Raw genomic sequence first — 21,624 nt, forward strand, 5'->3', positions numbered from 1 at the left:
TAGTGGTAGCCCAAGCAGTCTAACATATATATTGCATTAATCGATTTTCAGATGTTAAACCAACCTTGCATTTCTGTGATTCTGGCCACTTGATCATGGTGCATAATCCCTTTATAAACTGCCGGATTCAGTGTGATAGTATTTTGTCGAGGGTTTTTGCACCTATATTCACAAGGAGATCATTTTGCTATCAATGATATTAGATAATGGGCAAAATGTAGATGAGATGAGAATTAGATGTAGTAATGTATCTGTGTTAATTTCTTGATGTTAATGGTACATTTCGGGTGTCTCCAATAAGTGAGTGTTTCATCTCCACTTCCTATCATTCAGCTGGTTCTGACGCTATTCAAGCATGTAAGTTTCCCGTTAGGGAAAGCAACCTACAGAACCATTCCTAAAGGTTGAATGAATATCTGGCAATTTTTAATCAGCCCAAATTATTAACTCAATGCCAATGAGAGAAAAAAAAGGAACAAAGAAAAAAAACCCGACAATTTCATGAAAAGGCACTTTATGAAATTCTAAGGCATCATGATCATGAACAGTTAAAACCTATTTGTTCCTAGATTAATGTAACTAATCAAATGCTTTGGGTCTATTTGTTTACCACCAGTTCACATATAGAAAGTATTTAAATTAGCCTAAATTAAATACATGTGGCAGAAGAATACAAGGGAAGGGAAAACAAATCTAACTTCCACTTTTTATTCACACCATTAGTACAAGTCCATTCATTTCAGTACAAATCCAGGAGCTTATTTAACCATTAAGGAAACTTTACTGTCCTACCATATAATTTAGGTTAATAGAAAATTTAAAAAAGACTGAAGACAAACTATCTTAAGACATTAATCAATCTTTTAATGTATCAATTTATTGCATGTCAGTACAGAAAAATAGAAAGTATATTTTAAAAGAAATTTATTGTTAAAAAACAAAAATGTTTGCCTGCCATGATTAGCGCATAATGTACTATAACATTCAAATTTGAGTTATAAAATTGTATTACTGCTTCAAATAAAATATGGCAAATAACAAAATATGATTTACATTATGAAACTGGATTGACTTATTTTATCCTGAATGTACTTGAATAGGCTGAAAATAACTTGAATTTTCAGTATATGGTGTACTGACAGAAATTGCTATAAATTATGTTAAATACACACTCATCCCTGGTATATATGTATATATGACACTTTTTGTAAAAAAGTGTCTCTTATACATAGTCCTACTGTTAAACTACACTTTAAAGATACAAAATATAAATGGAGGTATATTTGTGCCATTTGGCAAAAATGTGTTGACTACTTACTATTAAGGATGAATGCATTTATTTCACCATAAAATTAATATACTATTTCTGGTTAGCTAAGATGATGTGCATATATGGCAATATAAACAGAAGTGCTTTTTATTTTCAACTCTATTGATTTAAAAAATAGATGTCTGTGCTCTGTCATTTCCAACTTTACCTGAGTGATATGAAAATACATGAATTTAAGTGGATCATTCAAAAGCATCATGACTATTTGTCACGTGTCTTTTTCCGTAATTGCTGTCAAACACTGTGAGAAAAACGGAGGGGGGGGGGAGGTCAGGAGGTTTTCAGAATATCTCAACCACGACCTGATTTAACAAGCGACTTCTGTGACATCATCTTTTAAGGTTTACCTTATTTACTCCTAACCTCAGGGAAGGAATGGACTCAATCATAAAAACTACACTTTAGTTGGGCTTGCAAGATAGTTCACTAGAAAACTGAATACGGCCTTCACTCCTTAATTCCACTGAACAAGCCAATACCCACCTCAAACCAAATCTTACAAACGTAAGAGATGAATGTGAAAGCATCAGGTGGCACTAACTCTAAGTGTTACAAAGAGTTAATCAGGTGACGTACTGCCAAAGGGGGGATCATGTTATCATCAACCGTCTACAGACCATGAAAAATAAATTTAAACTGCCCCCATAACAAAATTCGAAATACCATTTTAATGAAAACACCAATTTTACAGCCAAAGTATTTGCAAAAGCACAGGGTAGGTGCAACATCAGGACTCCAATGACCTTCTGTTAGAAATGCCTTGTTTTGTTCTGAATGTTAGGTTTCCTCATCACCAATCTCATCAGCTAATTACTTCCTAGATCGAAGCTTGAGAACTATGTCACATTTCCCCATCCAGTTGTTTCTATCCTATTTGCACTTTTATCTATTACAAATGATTTCTTTCCGCATTTTGCAATATCATTTTAGGATCCTTTTTGTCATTTTACCCCGAGTAATTCCTTTTAAAATAATCGATTTTGATCTAAATGAGTTTTATCTTGCCATCTAAAATCATTCTAGAATTTCCAAATTACAGTAGCTTAGTAACTTTAAAAACTCAATTCAGAAACTCCTATAGGGGATGCTCATGTGTAAATGAGCAAAAATTAATAAACAAGATGGACACACCCTTACTCCCACTAAGAGATGGGTCCAAAATGAGGGTGTGACCCATGAAGAATCCATGTTTTATTAAGACCAATTGCTATGGCCACAAAATTAGACACATTTTATAAAACTGATGCCATGGGGTTTGTGGGCCCCTGATGATAGGAGTTTGCTTTCTACCTCCTTCCCGTCTAAGGAAACAGTCCCCAGTACAGAAGCCAGGAAAGAAGGATGGACTACAACCCTAGACGCAACCTCTTCCCTTTGCTGCAGAAGGAAAGGGAATGGAGGGAGGGAGAAACACAAGTACTCCAGAACTTCCGAAGTCCTGGATTAAAAAAAAAAGCCGGGGGGGAGGGTGACTGTAAATCTGGAGTACTGAAAGAGAACAAAAGGCAGCATAAAATGAAACACTGCCGAAGAAAAAGCTTTTTATGCTTCATCAGCATAATATTTATAACTAAAGTTGATATATTCCTCCACAGCGTGGGAGACTAAATGATTACATGAAAACCTAAGAAGGTCCTCTGTAAACTTGAAGAATGATAGAAGTCTAAGGTGTGCCGTGTATAAGCTCACGTCTAAATACACTACACTTTGTTGTAGTAACTGTTTTCTTTTTAATGCGTTACTATTTAGGATACTCATTCTACATAGCAATGATTGACAAGATGAAAAGTAGCCTTTAATTGTAGTGAATTTACACATACAAAATACACCTTCCATGATACGCGTTACCAACTTTTTTTTTATAAAAAGCATGATTTTTTTTTACAATTTATAGAAAACATCCTTTAGAAATCATACTTGCTATAATTTACTTTTTCCTAAATATTGACATAAAGTGAATGATAGGAATGTTATTTGGCAAAAGTATTTCTAGCCCTATCTCCATGGAAAGTTTTAAATTAAGGTCAAGATTATTGACCTATTATTTCTCTGCCCTAGCTGCTTGCACAAAGCCAATAAATATAGCTAAAATATTCAAAAAATATTATATGTTGGAGCTGACATAACGCCGTACAGAGCTCAATTACATCTAATTTTTGAGGACTGCTTGAAAAAACTTAGCACAACTATGCCTCATAGCTTATATTTTTAAGGTAAATCCTGTAAGTTTTAAGGGGCTCTTCTCTACGTAAGATTTTTCTTACTCTTCTGTATGTCCAAACACTACTTCCCACTGACAGCCATTTAATTAAAGGTGCTGACAGGTTCTGTGATTTAAAAGCTCTAGCGTCCCTTCACTCGCACAGTCCTACAAGGAGAACATAAATGAGTCAGGCTTCCTAGAACTCTCGATGCAGCTCTTCTGTTTCGTAACTAAAACATCAGACCAAAGAAGACAGCCTGCTTTTTTTTTTTAACTTTTGTTTTTGTAAGTTTTATTTTCAGAAAGTCCAATAAATGGTATCTTGGCTTTAGTGGGATAGATACACCAAGATATTGGGACTTAAAAATCATATGTGGAAATTTCTGTAAAATAGTATGTACAATGGAATAATGGTAAGACTTCCTAATTAATTCTTAAACAAGTTCTGATCTTCGTTATGACTGCTATTAGGGGTTCAGCTGTAGACTTACAAAACTGACAGAAGCTAAAATTTCTTTGCCACCAAAATTACAAATGTTAAAAAGTTCAAATATGCACATCAAAGCTGCAGTAAAATTCTAAATTTCTATTTTTACATGCCATGATCCAACATGTCAGACTGTACCTAACAAAACATGGTACATTTCTATTGGAAAATGGGGTCCCATTTATTTGTAAGAAAAAGCTGGATCTCAGCATTCACCACAGCAAAATTCAATGGCAACCTGCACGCAGGCCTCAATTTCATATCTTGCTAAAAACAAAACAGAGTTTACATAAAAATAGCTATGACCCAGGGCATCATGTACATTGGCATATGACCAGTACTATTTACAGTAAAAACATGGCATTGCGTAAGTCAAGGAATAAAATACCATCATGCATTTCATTTTAACTTTTAAGGTGAAAAATGCAATTACAGAACTAAGTTTGCTTACCATGATTGTCCCAATATTTACTAAAGGAATAATACCCAAAGGTTTCTTGTTTTCGTGTCTCCTTCCACACCTAGCCATTAATCGAAGTGTCACATAGATTACACAGCTGTAGCAACAAGAAACTTTTGAATATAATATGCTATTATACTAGCATATTAAACTAAAGACACAAACACACAATCACATTGAAAGGTTTGATGAAAATGTATGAAGTAATTCCAAGAATTATCGTTCTTCAAATGTAAAAAACTATTTGGATCATCTCAAAGGAGCAATGAAGTCCTTTCAAAGTTTAATGTCACTCTTCAGACAAGTACAGACATAACACACTTCTAGAAAGGAACATTCTTTATCATTCTGCACAAATTAAAATACAGTACATTAATCAAAAAGAAAAACATTATATAATTGTTACATTAGATGAAGTTTTTGCTATTTCTTCAGGAGAATGACTCTTTATTACTTCTTTGATGAACTGTTCAAGGGCAGTGAAGTAACCCTGGCACTGCCACGTATCATTATGAGTTCCATCAGGAAAAATGGCTAATCTCTTAGTCCGAGAGGGGGAGAGTTCATAAAGCTGCTTCATCATTACTGGTGGAATTAATTGGTCGGAGAGTCCAGAGATGAAAAGAGAAGGCATTCTGCACTGAGAGATTTTTCTGTAGGACAAAAATTTATTTTTGTAGCACCATAAAGGAAGGTAACGCATTGGGAAGAATGAAAATAAAGTGCTGGCCATATGTGGTATACTTAAAAATGTGTTCTCCACCATAATGGCTGAAATCCTATGTGAATTTTCAGAAGCCAAATGAATAGCCACTGCTCCTCCCAAGGAACGGCCAAAAAGAAAAATTTTTGTTTTGTCGAGGTCGGGCCTGGCCATCACGTAGTCCAGCACAGCCTCGGAGTCTAAGCACAGCCCCTCCTCACTCGCTTCTCCGTCGCTCTTCCCATAGCCTCGGTAATCAACAAGCAGAAGGTTAACTTTGAGGTTGACCAGCATGAGCAGCGCATTTGGTAGCCTGTGACCTATGTTGCCTGCATTCCCATGAAAATAAATTATCGTTGGGGAATAGGGCGAACTGTCTCCAGTGTATCTTATCAAAATGAGATTCAGACGCACTCCGTCTTTGGTTCTGATGAAAACGTTTTCATGTGGAATACCAGTGGGCATGGGAACATAAAGGCGTGAAGACGACGGCTGTTCTGGGAAGTAGAGCAACACGTCCTGGAATTTATACAGAATGCCTGCTATTGATATGAATATTAACAGAAGTAAGATAATGCCTCCATACAGGTGAAAAGTCACTATTAAAGGTAAAAGTGAAATGCGGCAGAGAGCCCAAGACCATGAAGCCAAGGCTATTAGCCATCTTTCAACAAAGTTCCACAGCGTCCAGGACTTTTCCATTGTGGCTCTTCGTACGTGTCCTGAGAGAGAGAGAGAGAATCAAAAACTCAGCGTGTATCTATTATTTTAAAAAGCAGATCCCATAAATCACAGTGCTAGGGGAAACCCCAGAAACCTACGTCAATATATCCACAAAGTCAACTGCTCTGATTCCCTCTGTCCCTTTTATTCTAAGGTCTCCTCTCTCCCTCCACTGCTGTACTTATGAAACATTTTCTAAAAAATACAGGTATTTCCATGCCTGTATTAATTTAATAGAAAAATAAGTTGATGCCACATTCCCAATTTTTTATATGAAAGAATGAAGGCTCAGGAGCATATGTGGATTGGCCGAGTCCTGGTTTTGCAGGTAGAAGACCCTGGAGGCCAATGAGTGAGCCTCCAGGGCTCTGGTGCACCCACCAGGGAGATAGGTAGGGTGAGGGCAATTTTTTCCTTAATTGAAGTAAAACTGACATATAACATTACTTTAGTTTCAGGTGTGCAACATAAAAATGATTTGTTATCTATATATACAACAAAATGATCACAGTAAGTCTAGTTAACATCCATCACCACAAATAGTTACAAAATTTTTTTGTGATGAGAACTTTTAAGACCTACTCTAAGAAACTTTCAAAAATGCAATACAAAACTATTAACTACAGTCACCATGCTGTACATTACATCCCCATGACTTGTCTATTTTATAACCCTAAGTTTGTACCATTTGACTCCCTTCACCTATTTTGCCCCCTTCCCCCAGCCTCTGGCAACCACTGCTATGTTCTCCGTATCTATCAATCTATCTTTTTTTTTTAGATTCCCCATATAAGTGAGATCATACAGTATTTCTCTTTGTCTAACTTACTCAGTAAAATTCCCTCAAGGTCCATCCATGTTGCTGCAAATGGCAAATTTTCATTCTTTTTATGGCTGAGTAATATTCCACTGTGTGTGCGTGTGTGCGCACGTGCATGCGTGTATACACACCCCACATTTTCTTTATCCATTCATCCATTAATGAACACCTAGACTGTCTCCATATCTTGGCTACTGTAAATAATGCTGCAATGAACATGGAGGTGCATATATCTTTTTTTAGTTAGTGTTTTCATTTTCTTTGGATAAATATCAAGAAGTGGAATTGCTGGCTCATTTGGTTATTTCATTTTTAATTTTTTGAGGAATCTCTATACCATTTTTCATAGAGGCTGTACCAATTTACATTCCCACCAACAGTTCACAAAGGTTTCCTTTTCTCCACATCCTCACCAAAACTTGTTATCTCTTATCTTTTTGATAATGGCCATTCTAACAGGTATAAGGTAACATCTCAATGTAGTTTTGATCTGCACTGCCCTGGTGATTACTGAAGATCATCAGCCTCTTTTCATGCATCTGTTGGACATCTGTATGTCATCTTTGGAAAAAAAAAGTATTCAGATATTCTGTCCATTTTTTTAATCAAGCTGCTTGAATTTTTGTGCTATTGAGTTGTGTGAGTTCTTTATATATTTTGGATATTAACTCTTTATCAGTATTTGATTTGCAAACATTTTCTCCCATTCAGCAGGTTGCATTCTCATTTGGTTGATGGTTTCCTTTGCTGTGCAAAAAAGCTTTTTAGTTTGATGTAGTCCCACTTTATTGTTACTTCTGTTGCCTTTGCTCTTAGGGTCAGATCCAAAACATCACTGCAAAAGTCAATGCCAAGGAGTTACCACCTGTGTTTTCTTCTATGGGTTTTGTGCTTTCAGGTCTTATGTTAAAGTTTTTAATTCATTTTGAGTTAATTTTTGTGTGTATAAGACAGCAGTCCAGTTTCATTCTGCATCGTTTTCCCAGCATCATTTATTGAAGGGACTGTCCATTCTCCATTGTATATTCATGGCTCCTTTGTCATAAATTAATTGACCATATATGCGTGGGTTTATTTCTGGGCTATTCTGTTCCACTGATATGTTTGTTTTTATGCTAACAGCATACTGTTTTGATTACTACAGTAATTACTACAGTAATTACTACAGTAATATAGTTTGAAATCAGGGAGCACAATGTCTCCAGTTTTGTTTGCCTTTCTCAAGATTGATTTGGCTATTCAGAGTCACTTGTGGTTCCATACAAATTTGAGGATTATTTGCTCTATTTGTCTGAGAAATGCCATTGGAATTTTGATACAGATTGCACTGAATCTGTGGATTGCTTTCACCAGTATGAACATCTTAACAATGTTAGTTCTTCCAATCCATAAGCACTAAATACCTTTCCATTTTTTTGTGTATTCTTCAATTTCTTTCATTAATGTCTTATAGTCTTCAGTGCACAGTTCTTTTACCTCCTTAGATAAATTTATTCTTAGTTATTTTATTCTTCTTGGTGGAATTGTAAATGGGATTGTTTTAATTTCTTTGATAGTTCATTGTTAACATATAGAAACATGACAGATTTCTGTATATTGATTTTGTAGCCCACAACTTTACTGAGCCAGATAAGCTGAGGGCAAATTTTATTTAAAGATGTAGTTAACAGATTCTAACCTATCAAGCCCAATCTGATATAATTTATTGTCAGTTTTTTCACATTATAGAAAAAAATTATAATTAAACTAGCATAAGAAAAACTAAAATATTTCCTCCTGTATTTGGAGATCCTCACAGCTAAATTTAAAACAATAGTTTAAATTAGCCACTAGTTTCTAATATTGTACTATTTTTAGGAAAAAGTTTAATAATTTGTCTTTTACATCTGATTAAAAAGAAACGTTAGCTTGCTAGTATTATGAAGTATGCTAAATCTTTTATACAGTCCTTATTGCAATTTCATACCAGATTCAAAACAGATTGCTATGATTTACTCTTAAGGCTATAAACACGTGGGGGATAAGTGTGAAACAAAGACACACCAGTTCTATTTGAGAAACAGAGATAAATGAAGAAAATGACTTACTGGAGAAAAATCTTTTAAAATTTGCTGAAAAATATAACGTGAAAAAAAATAAAAGCTTTCAGAAGTCAATTTTTTGTTATCAAAAAAGTTTATGCATGCTGTCTTAAAAAGGGAGACAAGGTGAGATTTACTTTTTTTTATGTAGCAGTCATCTACCTAGATAGTTATCAATTTTTAAGAAATATTACATTTCTCTTTTACTAACAAAACTACTATAAAGAAGTTATTCTTAAATTTAATAAATATTTGTTAATGACATATTTTTGAAATTTTATTGCATGCCATAAGCTAATAAATGTAGTAGTTTAGTTCATCAAATTAGATACAAACACTGAAAATCAACTTAGACTGACTATAAAAATGAGTTAGATGATTTAATAAATTCGATTTTTCAATATTATAGCACCAAAAATATTTTACAATTTCACTAAACATGGACTTTCAAATTTGAGTTTTTGTTCCAACGATTCTCTTTGAACATAACCCAACAGCATAGCATTTTTCTGAAGTTTCTCTGAAATCAACACTGCCACCCAGTTGTAGCAAGTTTTACTGCAATGAGCACTATGTTAAGCTGGAGAAAAGCAGGTAAATGAAGTAACAAAAATCCAAGCTTCAAAACTACAAAAGCAATACCTAAGCACTAGGTGTCAGATCTGGTTAAGAACCAGACTGGAAGAGGCTGCAGCACAGCAGCCAGCTGAGCCAATCACACTGAACACTGACTAACCGTTCCAGGTAAATAATCAGTGCTCTTCACGATGTCTGACTGCTACTCACCAACACCTTAAATCAGACATTCCTCTACACTCTTCCACGGTAGTGGGTGAATCTCAGCAACGCCTCTGACCACTTAAACTTTTCATCTAATGCTTACTTGAAAATGGGAGACAGACTGGCATTAACTTTATACAGCAAAACAAAAGAATTTTTCTGTAATGATTAGGATTAACAAGGTCTGGGGTAAAACATACAAGTACACTGGAGCACTGTACTATTCAGAAAATCAGATATACCATTTAAGATACTTCTTTAGTGAAAAAATGTGCTTTTTTTCATAGACAAGCCAATCATTTATGACAGACGTATCAGAGAGATGAGAATGTCTAATATTTATTTGATGATACAGTAGAAAAAAACACACTAAAACTGCATCACCCTTTCAGTCTGCTCTACCATATATTTGCTGAATAATCTTGAGTTTATAACTTATCTTCAGTCTGAATTTTCTTCTCGGTAGAACGAGAATTTTTAAAATGCCTACTTATAAAGCTGGTCAGCATTATCAAATAAAATTAATAAAAAAGCATTTACAAATGCTATAGACATATTACCTTTATTTGCATTAGTGACTAATATTCCTAGCTGTACTACTACATTCTTAACCATGTTCTGCTCAAATTAACATCAACATCAGAATTTACCAAGCACCTATGAGACAAGAAAAAAGAATCTAGAAATTTGATTGAGGGCATGGCAAACCACTCATATAACCTGAATAACGAGGAGTGAACTAACTAAATTTTCAAGCCAAATAAAGTTATTATAAAAACTAATATAACACTAGACAAAATATAAAACTTCCTACATGTGGATAAATCAGATTTTGAAATTCAAACCACCTGTATAGATTAAATCTATATAGTTAAGTTTTTCAAACTTTGAAAAAAAATCTTTTTTTTTAAAGTAGCCTCTTTAATTTCTAATTTCAACATACAATATTAAATTTAAATCTACAAGGCCAGGAACTGTGTTTTTCTTTTTCACCACTGTATCCCTATGGGTAGTACACAACTTTACATATACTCAAGACCAAAATGTGTTTTAAATGAACAATCCAGCAATGTGCCTGAATGATTAGACGTCTAAGAAAAGACAACTGCATTCTGAGCACTGGGCATGTAAGTTCAAGACTGGACATTAGGAAAATGGCACATGTGAGTCCACTGCTGGTTAGGAACAACAGGGATCAAACCTGCAGTTTTCCACAAAACATTCCTGAAAAGTTGCCTTAATATAATCTTACAATGGACTGTTATTAAACTGTGGAAGTCAGAATAAAAATCAGTTCATTTGGAGGACTATCAAATGCAAGTCAGTTTTAAGGACAGGTTAATAAAAACTGTTCTGGAGTGTGTGTGTGGCTTCTCTTTAACGCATTATGGCACATCGGTGGTTCAGGAAAGGACCTCCACTCAGACTACTTTAAATCTCCTAAGCCAGTTTGCCAATAATTTCTGCTCCTTTGTATCATGTCTCCATGCTCTTAAAGGAACTGGGTCTGGCAAACAATACAGCAAGGATTTTTTATTTACTAAATGTGCAGATATTGTAACAAAGTACCATTACGAGAGCCATCTGCTGAGATGTAAAAAAAAGCTTCACACAGACCCAGATGTTATGCTGGTCAATAAAAATCAACACTGCCTCTAACACAGACCACCGCATAGATGCTACAGCTAGCAGTACGTTTTCCATTTATTGTCAATAAATTAGTGTGAATAAAAGGTTAACAAAACCTTTTCTCCTCCGTGGGGGAAAAAATGACCTCTGGTTAACCTTCTAGCACTGTTTCCCTGGAAACCTCATAAATATGGGATCTGAGCTATGTTTCAAGCCACATTTTGTGTGGTAAACTTGACCCTACTGGTGGGATGAATATGGGTTGAGAAGACAGTGAGCAGGTCTACACATGCCCAGTGGGAAGCACAAAGATGGACCTCTCTGAGTGGGATGTGACTTGTAACTGGTGTGTCCTCTGCTGCGTTGTGGATGCCATACCATGCACTGGTGCTGTAACAGAGGACACTGTCTCCCGTGGAGCCGGAAGCAGCTCAGTCAGGGTGGCGCCCGCCCCCACCCACCTGTCATCTCTCCACCAGCCTGACCTGCACTTGGGAACCACACAGCTGATGCTGATATGCTGGGTTTTCTACCCCATGTGATTCACCAAAGCAGGGGGAGGTGGGTGCCAGGGATGTTCTCATGGGCCTATTGAGAATGTCCAACTGAACCCAAAACCACTGCTGCTAGACATGCTGAATAAGCAAGACAACTAGTTACCCCTTAAAAAGTATGTCCAATGAGGCAAGCATTTATGAATGTGTTGCCAGAAGAGATGGATTATTTGCCAGGTTCTACGCCTGCTGCAAGGCATTTGCTGATTAGATTTTAGCATCATAAACAACCAAGAGAAACGGTGAGTTTAATATACTCAAGGTTAAACCACAGTTTATACCAATCAGAAGGGTTGCTCGGAGAGAAAGAACATTAGACCTGTAGAGCACAGAAACTCAGTCACCCAATCCCTCCTCACTGTCCACGCTGCTTCTGCATCACTACTGTCTTCATGTCTACATCTTACAGAAATACCTCATTTACTCCCATGTCTCAGTTCTGCCCTTGCCATGTTATCGCACCAGCTCTCAGGTTTCAAATGTCTCTGAAACCCATCCATCTGTGGCTTTAATCACCCTCAGTAACTCCTCAGCCACTTTGAGAATCTGATGCACAAGCTCTCGGGATGATCTCTCATAAAAAGCAAGCCTCACTGGCTGGTACACCTGATGGATTCTTCTCAGTCCACACTGCAACACCACACCCCTGTAAGTGGCACCACACCTTGAATCCTCCTCAGCTTCCAGGACACTCCAATTCCTGTGTTTCTCCCTCTGACCTGCCCTAAATGTGGGCATTTTCCAAGGCCCTGTACACTTACCCTTCTTCCCCTCAGGGACTTCCCTCTTTCTTATAGCTCCAACCATCACACTTGTGTATGAATTACTCCCACCTCCATGTCTACTCCGTCCACCATCTCAGTCTGTCTGCTCCTTGAGTACCTGATGCTTTATCAACAACTCAGACTTACCCAAAACTAAACTCATCCTCCCCACCTAATGTTTTACATGCTTTACATTAATTATGAACAAAAAACAATGTACACTTTTTTTTAAAGAAACAATTGATTCTAGGGCTTAATATATAATAAGCAAACTAAATTTAACTATGTGTTACAGTATCAAAAATAGGCACATTATTATAACATGCACAGGTCTTACGCGTGAATGAAAAAAGTCAACCTTAAAGATAATTTTTGTGCTTTTTATTTAGATGAAGAGGTTAGTGGTGTCATACTGGCTTAAACACATCTCAAGAAAACACTGACAAAAACATGACTAATTTTTACTATTATAGACAAAGTAATCTAATCATGATTGTTTTCTTTTTAAAAGAATGGTTCTGAAATATTAGCAACATCTTTTAATACTGTAACGGCACTTTGGTCATATGAATGAAACTTACCGATCTGGTGACAGCCATTTTGAGAATTTCATGGTCCTAATTAACTTGCTTTGCTCACCTTTAATGCTCCATATGCATCCTATCTTTAAAATATTTGCCCATTTTAAGTATACAATAACCAATTTAAGGCTAAAAGTATAAACAATGTGTAGCTGTGAGGCTATCAGCACCACCACGTTGGCTACAGTGTTGGCTGCGTGGCAAGTCCACAGAGTCAGAGGGGTCTGCTCAACTGATCTCCACTCATCACCTTGAGTGCTCCCCATATATGGACTCAGAGGATCGCAAATGGCTTCATTTCTAAGGAAATATATTTAAATAACTGTTCTGTGCTTTAAAAAAGGAGAGATCAATGCAAAATTTATTCCCACCCTCAATGATATGAGTCCTCAGAACACAAATCCAAGTCCCCAAGGGAGTTCTCAAACTCAGCCCAGACCACAGAAAAGGTCCTACAGTTGGTCTCCCAGCTTCACCGGATTCCAGTGCATCCTACCATACTATTTAAAGATTAAAGACAGAGCCACAGATAAGTGCAGACATCTGCCATTTGAATCATAGCGCTTAGGCACTACAGACTATTTAAAATTTATGTTCTTAAGTAGCTCATGTTCTACACAGTAACTCTCAAGTAACTCATGATCTACTCAGGAGAACATGCATGGACATACGTAACTGTTCGTGCCTAACACAAATTCATTCAATCACAGAGGACACGAAATCAAAGACCACACTGTCCTTAAATACAGCAAGAGAAAAACAAAATCTTAACTATGTGTCCTTCGCGACATAATTTTAGTAATTTCTGGATTTCATCATGCTTTATACTTAAAGAAACCATGTGAAAATTTATGGACAAAGCATAATTCCAAGGGTAAGAATTTCCCTGACTTTCCATCAAACAGCTGCCTATGCCACTTATTTTTATTCACTTAGCACAATTATTCACAGGAACTGGAAGTATTCAAGCAAAATCTAAATAAATACTTGGCAAGGACAGTGTAGAGGAAATTAGAGCAGTTGACCTGAATGAACTTTAAGGTCCCTATTAAACTGAGATTTTTCTACCCTAGTGGTCCTCCAAAGGTGGCTGCAGACTCCTGGCGGTCCGCAAGAGCCATTCCAAGGGTCTCTGAGATCAACAGCAGAAGCTTACTACAACACTACTTGCCTTTTCACTGCTTGACACCAGCACTAATGGTACAAAACCAGTGATGGGTAAAACTGCCAGTGCCTCAGATGAAGATCGCATCCCAACCAATGAGCACACTTCTTTTTAACATTCTGTGTGACAATGTGTAACAAAATGAGGAAGACACAGAAAGCACTACTGCTGTGTACTGAAATACCTCTGAGTTGTGAGCTGAACTAGCTCCATTTTTATTTTTAGGTGGCACCATTTTTACTTAAAAAGACAACAGACAAACTGTGGTTATTCAGGCTTATGTGTCTGGCAGACATTTTCTGGAAAACGAATGAAGTTGCCAATAACTTCCCAAAACTTAGAGACTTTTCTGATGACACTGTGATGGTGATAATATCAACAAATGTGACATTTGCTAACCTATTAAATATGTCAATATTTGGAAGAATCTGCCCAACACAGCAAACTAACACTTTCCAAATGACCGATGAATGAAGTCACAGAAATCAAGCATGGATTAAAAAATTCACTGAAAGATAAACCAATGGATTTCTAATGTAACAGAGATGAAGGGCTGTTTGATATGGGTTTCAGAGTCCACAATATAAATGACCTTTAAGAAACCACCATCTGAGAGGGGAGAGTATAGCTTGTGGCAAAGTGAACGCTTAACATGCATGAGATTCTGGGATCAATCCCCAGTACCTCCATTAAAATTAAATAAACCTAATTACCCCCCCAAGGGTTTAAAAATAAATAAATAAAACCACATCCTTAAAAAATAAAAAAAGAAACTACCATCCGTTGACTATGTCCACAATTATCTGAAAAGACTGTTAAAATACTCCCTTTGCAACTACAAATGTCTGTGAGCCTGATTTCCTACGTGCAGTGCACCTAAAACAACCTCCCGCATGAGAACGGAGAAACGTGATCATCGGCGTGTCTTCTAGGAAGCAGACATTAAAGATACTTACAAAAACGTAAAACAATGCCACATTCCTTGCTAATTTTTTAGTAAAGACAGCTGTTTTGCATAAATATGTTATTATGTTAATATGCAGATCTCTTACTGTTATTTTGAAGTGATAAACTTATATATTTTATAAACTCCCAGTTTTAATTTCTAACACAATAAAGCTTTCTATATAGTCTACATATACAAAAACCCTTTGGAGTCTGTAATAATTTTTTAAAATGAAAGGTGTTCTGAGACAAAAAAAAAATTTGAGAACCACTGTTCTGTAACTATATAAATTTACTGCCTTTTTTCCTTAGAGACTTGCCTCCTTCAAATTAAGAATAATGTACTACATTAATTTACATCTTTTGTGCATATTATAAGGTTACTAAGCCTGCTAGATGCTAGAAGAGAAATATCTTTAATAAAAACACATAACTTTCTTCAGGTTCCCAAGGATCATAAACAGAAGACAAGCTTTGGGGAGATGAGCTTTCAACCTGAGCGAGGGCTCTGCCCAGTGCCGGTGAGGCTCTCCACCGGTCAGGGCTGCTTCACATTCTCAGATGAGTAGCCAAGGCCACATTTAAATGTGGGGAACCATTTGAATGAGTACCCTTGTATGTCCCTTTGAGTTTCTACATTTGTAAAAGGAAGCAGTTACCTGAATAACCCCTAAGGTTTCACAAATTCTATTTTACAGGTGATGGAGAAAAACTGGAAAGTTAGAAAACAGGCATTAGATTATGCATAATATTGTCTTTACTAACTGGTACAGTGGGAAGTTGGAGGCCCTGGTTATGTGACTCCAAACAGTGAAGAAGCTACTGAGGGATTAAAAATAATAGAAACCTCAGATGCCCACAGATCCAGGGATTTTATCTTTCAATTGAGGTTCGTAAATATTTTATTCATGAAACATTTTCAGTCTCCTACCCAGACCTCTAACTGTCAAAGTAACATATTTTAAAGAGTACACAAAGTTGTAGAAAATAACTTTGGCTAAACAACCTTTACATAAAACAACAGACACAGTGTCTTAAGAGTGTGTAATTAAGGGAAGAGGAGGACGAAACGCCAGGAAGTAAATACACAAGGAACTGTCACGAGTTCCATGAACTCTGCAGTATTTTTCTTTGCTTTGTTAATGGAACTCAGGTTATTCCCTCCAATAAAAAGTAAAGTAAATGACGGCAAACAGCACATTAAAGATTAATTCCAAGTCTAAAGTAACAACCACCCTCAACCTCCCCCCTCGCCAAAGAATGTTACTGCTGTCTCTCTGAAGCTTCCACTCTCTTCAGGTAGAGTCCTTTATCCAGCAATATTTATCCAAAAGTTAAAAATGAAGAATTACAACTTAACTATACAAAGAAGTAAAACCCAAACTATGGAAATGGATACATTCAACTATTACTGCCCATTAATACTAGCAGAGGGAACTGAAATTATCTTTCATGGATAAAATTGTATTTTAATGATGGTTGGAACTGTTTCACACACACAAAAAAGTAAATGCTAATTATTCTCATTATTTTTAATTGCAAAAGTTTACACCATACTGAACAGTCTACATTCATTTACTGATTCGGCCAACAGTAAAAGGTCTTTGAAGACTATAAAAGATTTTTACCTACACATGAATTAAACAGGAATCCCCCCAAAATAATATGACTAAAGACCAAATCATTAATACAATTCTATAAAGTCCTAAGTCATAAATGTACCATTATTTTTAAAGGCCTTTATAGGCATCTCAATTGATAATTTTAGGAACATGTTGTTTAAAAATAAAAACTGCCCATACATTAAAAAACTTGACTACAAGAGACCAAGCCATGTGTAGGTTCAAGTGAAGACCAAAAAATGGAAAGCAAATTCACGTGTCACTGCTAACATCCACATCACAGGGAAAGAATGAGTATCCTCTGGGGGAATTCACAGCTTCCGATCACATTTCAAGTAATTACAGAACTCAGGTTCAGCCCTCCTGCATCAATATATCTCCTTTTCTGCTAAGCACTGGGAAGTTAAGAAACCATGCCAGCTGCACAGCTGAAATGGAAACACAAAGAGCTGCCATCAGTGTGCCGGAGACACCACAGAATGAATTATCTATTTCCCTAACGGTTACCCACATGTCATCAATAATGAAAAAGTGTGTATTAATAGTCCTATGGGACAAATGAACAATAACTACCTATGGAGTTGCTGGATAGCAACTGAACAGTTTAGAGAGCATTTTAACTGGGATTTGAACTTGCTGGAACAGACACCTCAAATGTTATACTGGGCAGCCACTTAGCAGCATTTTGGTGCTTTCCCTTTCTGTTGAAGCACAGAAGACTTGGCAAATATAGTCAACTCTCACAGAACAAAGATGACAGATTATTGTCATTACCGAAGTCAATCACAATTTGTTCTGAGATTATAAATATCCAAGAAATAAAATGGTTTAAAAAAATTGGATCCACAAGGCTAAAACGCAAACAGCGATGCTGGAATTAAAACTGATAAAATTAGGGTTTCCAGTTAATGAAGGGGTACTGTTCTAAATACTATAAACTAAATGGATGAAACTTAGAATTCATTTTCTCATAAAATGAATGTTACAGAAGAAGTAAGATTTTCTGGCTAGCTCATAAATGTGTACAGTTCTTGTCCTGGAAATACTACACCTTTGCAATTCCAGTACAATGTACTGCTGTAGGAGTTAAGACTTATATGAAATAGTGAAATAAAATGTGGTAACTTATTAAGATGTCTATCATTTCAGGGGGAAGTATCTTAATTAGAAACAAGAGAAAAACTAGAACCTTTTTTAAAGGTCTATTCTAAAAAGAGTACATAAGGGCCTCAAACTACAGAGGTGACTAAACAAGACTTAGCAGGGTTTTAGAATCTGAGTAATAACTGAGTTCTAAGTCAAAGAAAAACAGAGAAACAGAAATAGGTTCCCCTGAGATAAGTGACGAGAAAGAAGAAATCACAGAAAAATGTCAGGATGGACAGTTTCCTATATCCAGCAGGAAAGTCATGTTGCTAACCGAGGGCAACCTGGTTAGTAAACCCTCACATTCAGGTCTGAGAAGGCAGGCGCGAGCCAAGGCATGCATGTGCAGGTATTCCTAAACCGGCTTCCTTTCATCATTCCAACTTAGCGAGCAATGGGAGGCAGTGCCAAGCAGTGGAAAGGACAGTGTGTGGGGCTTGTTATGTTAATAGCTAGGTGGGCTTTTGCCAACTCACTTAATCTCTCTAAATATATGTCTCCTCATATGTCAAAGGGGGATGAAACACATAATTGAAAAGCTGCTGAGATCAAATGTAATACACAGTGTGTTAATAAATGCAACTACTTGTATAAGACAATTTAAAGTATTTTTTTTTTATCTACTAGAGTAGAGTAAGAGAAAGTAAGTACAATTAGAACTGCTGCTAGACTTGGATTAAATAATGGTAAGTGAGGCTCACTGCAGATACCCGAGTACTTGCACACACGAGGTAACTGAGGCAATGTCTTGGTTTTTTCTGTCAAAACCCAGCTCAGATAGCAGCTCCTTCAGAAAGCCTTCTCTGGACCTCTCCTCCCTGCCGCCCACCACTGCACATCCTGTCCTTTGCACACATTTACGTGGTGGCACTCACTACTATAGTGTAACTCAACTGCTTTACACAGACTGGGAGTTACCTGATGACTGTGACGTCATCTTACCCATGCCAGCATTTTCAGGAAACAGCAATGCCTGACACATAGGAAGTCTCTACCAACAGTCACTGAACCGAGCAGTCTACGTCTTAAGCAAGACAATTATGACATTACACTAGACCGTCCATCACGAGTTCTTATTTGGTGGAGCAGAACTTAACCTTTGAGCAAAAGATACGTGATTAAGCTTGCACGCGGATTAAGCCGTGCAGAAAGATACCAGGACAGGATCAATGAAAATCAAGCTTCAAAACTTACAGCCCATATCCCCTTGTGTCTTCCTATTCAGTTATTAGTATACAGTAAATTTAAGTAGCTGTTGAATAAAAGACTTGGTTTTGGTTAAGATACCTTCAGAAATAACACTCGTAACGCACTCTGCAGAAAACACGTTACAAGAACCTATAGCAAGACTGACTTCAACTGTATGGGGTGCTCGCCTGTGCTGTCACTCAAGCGCCCCAAACTTCCCGCCGCGAACCTTGCAAGTCTCAACCTGCAGGCGAGGCGACTGGGTCAGGACGACTCCGTCCCTCACACCTGGGAGCTGGGATTTTCGGTTTCACTTTTCGTGTGCAGGAGGGAGGGCTGGGGTGGGGATGGATGACGTCCAAGCACTGGTGTGTACGCGTTAGTGGAAACACCCCTGACGGATTCGGAGACACGGTCTGGGACACGGTCCCGGCACCGCACCCGGGGCCGCGGTCAACCGCGCGCCTCAGTTTCCACACCGGCGTCTGTTTGGGTTTCTCCCCTCCCGCAAGGCTGCGGAGTGGGCTCCGTTCGGGTCCCGCACGGCCCTGGGCGCGCAGCCCCGCGCCCCCGGGAGGCGGTGCGGGTCCCGGGCGCCCGTGAGGCCCCGGCCAGCCGCCCGCGCGGCCCCCGGGGGAGAGCGGCCCCGCGGCTCGGCGGCCCCGCTCCGCACTTACTTAGACCCGCTCTCAGGCTGCGAAGTCGGCCGCGGACACGGAACCCGGCGCCGCGCAGCAGCGTCCCCCCGCGTCGCTTCCGTCGCTCCTCATCGTCCTCTTCCCGCCGAGGGGCCGCCGCCGTCGCCACGGTCCAGCCGGGAGCTCCTGCGGCGCGGCACTCGGCTCCTCAACTTCCGGCCCACGCTCGGTGTAGCCGGCAAATGACACCGCCGGCTCCCACATCACCTGCTCCCCGCCTTCCTCCCGGGAGTGGGAACGCGGCCCGCCCCCCCCGGGCATGCGCAGACACCGCGGCCGGGGGAGTCCCCGCTACGGCGGCCGGGACGGACAAGACACCGCGGGGCGGGGCCGGCGGCGCGCGCGCGCTCGTGGTATGCTGGGTGCCGGGCGGCGTCTCCTCCCTCCGAGCAGGGAGGCTTCGCGTCCCGACTGCGAGGCCTCCGGAGTGAGATCTGAGAGCCTGCGGGACGCATTTCTTCCAGAAGAAAGCGTGTCTGCCTCACAGGGTTGTTAGGGGAGTGAGTTCCAGCACTTAAAGCGCCCCCGTAACTGTATTTCTTTTTGTCTAATCCCCGACTCACTCCTGCCTTTGTCAGGGGGACCGTTACAGGCGGATGCTTGCTTTATGGGGCCCGAGACTTGTACCATTTAGACGCTTTTAAAGAAAAAGAATGCAAAATCACGCTTTTGCAAATTTACAGAAGCGCAAGACCGTGAGAACATTGCTAGTGCCCTTCCCAGGGCCTTGGAAGTGACCACACAAATGGTCATTAGCTTCCCTGCAGCGTCATTGGTTCCCCTAACAACACCCCTGCGCACCAAGTTGTACTGAATTGTTTCTTTATAAACGTCTGTCGCCACCCTTGTCGTTCCCTATTCTCTGTTTTATATACACAGACGATAATGCCATGTTTTTTAAAACACGGGATCTGCTAACTGAGTGAGAGCTCCAGGTCAGAGAGGCTCTTGATACTAGGTGCCTGTTGTCCATCACGAGAGCCACCCAGCAAGGCAGACCAACCACTTCAGAAATAAACTAATAAAGTAACTCCAGCAGATACTTAATGAAAAACTCTTGGTTCTCATCGAACCAAGCATTAGAAAGGCTAAAGTCATATGGTAAATTGGAGACTGGGATTTGAATCAACTTGAAGTTTGGTCTGGTAATTACAGTCTCCTTTCTTACATCACTAATACAACGTACAGTCTCCGACAATGTAGGAACTTAGTAAATGTTGAACAAGGTACGAAAATGTACACAGACAAGTGCCATCTCGAATATGGGGACGTGGAGGATCCTCTAACTTAACACTGTTATGTGCTCCTCCAAAGTAAATTGACAATTAAGTTAAATGGTTAAGTATGAAAATTACCCACAAAACAGCATCATGTGACTTTACAACCCATAGGTGATTTCTGAGAAATACTCAGATAACATAGGTGAATTAGACATAACAATGAAATTAATTTTTGTGGGGCTAGGAGGAGCCCTAATCCAGGTTTACTACAAACTAGTACTGTGAATTAATATGTGTCAGTTCGTAAAAAGACTTTTTTTGTACATTAGACAACTCCTAAGGGCACTTAACAGCTCTAAAATGTTTTCTCAGAGCCTGTTGTAGCAAAATTTCACTTCCATTTTAAAGCAAAAATATTTATACGAAAATGAAATAATTATAAAAGTTGTCTCCTCTTACACTTTATGAATAATTTCCACCCCATTGTGGAGGAGGAGAAACCACAGCAGAATACTGGGAGAAATC

At 38.5% G+C, this 21,624-nt stretch overlaps 2 protein-coding genes across 2 annotated transcripts in view; both read right to left on the reverse strand.

Moving 5' to 3' along the window:
- TNFSF13B (TNF superfamily member 13b) overlaps window positions 1-19,989 on the reverse strand; it is a 71,046-nt gene extending 51,057 nt beyond the window's left edge. Inside the window, exon 1 of the mRNA XM_032496675.1 lies at window positions 19,859-19,989. The gene's annotated coding sequence lies outside the window, so the exon portion shown is untranslated. The remainder of the gene's footprint in view (window positions 1-19,858) is intronic.
- Window positions 695-20,052, reverse strand: ABHD13 (abhydrolase domain containing 13). Its single transcript, XM_032496673.1, has 2 exons — window positions 19,859-20,052; window positions 695-5,905 (listed from the first exon to the last, which is right to left on the reverse strand). The coding sequence occupies exon 2, from the start codon at window positions 5,883-5,885 to the stop codon at window positions 4,872-4,874; it is 1,014 nt and encodes a 337-aa protein (XP_032352564.1). The 5' UTR covers window positions 5,886-5,905; window positions 19,859-20,052; the 3' UTR covers window positions 695-4,871.
- Between the last annotated feature and the right edge of the window lie 1,572 nt (window positions 20,053-21,624).

The sequence above is a fragment of the Camelus ferus genome, chromosome 14 (assembly GCF_009834535.1).
Source record: "Camelus ferus isolate YT-003-E chromosome 14, BCGSAC_Cfer_1.0, whole genome shotgun sequence".
NCBI lineage: Eukaryota > Metazoa > Chordata > Mammalia > Artiodactyla > Camelidae > Camelus > Camelus ferus.

Coding starts and splice junctions, on each gene's coding strand:
- ABHD13 (XM_032496673.1), bottom strand. CDS start 5,885: ATGGAAAAGTCCTGGACGCTGTGGAACTTTGTTGAAAGATGGCTAATA.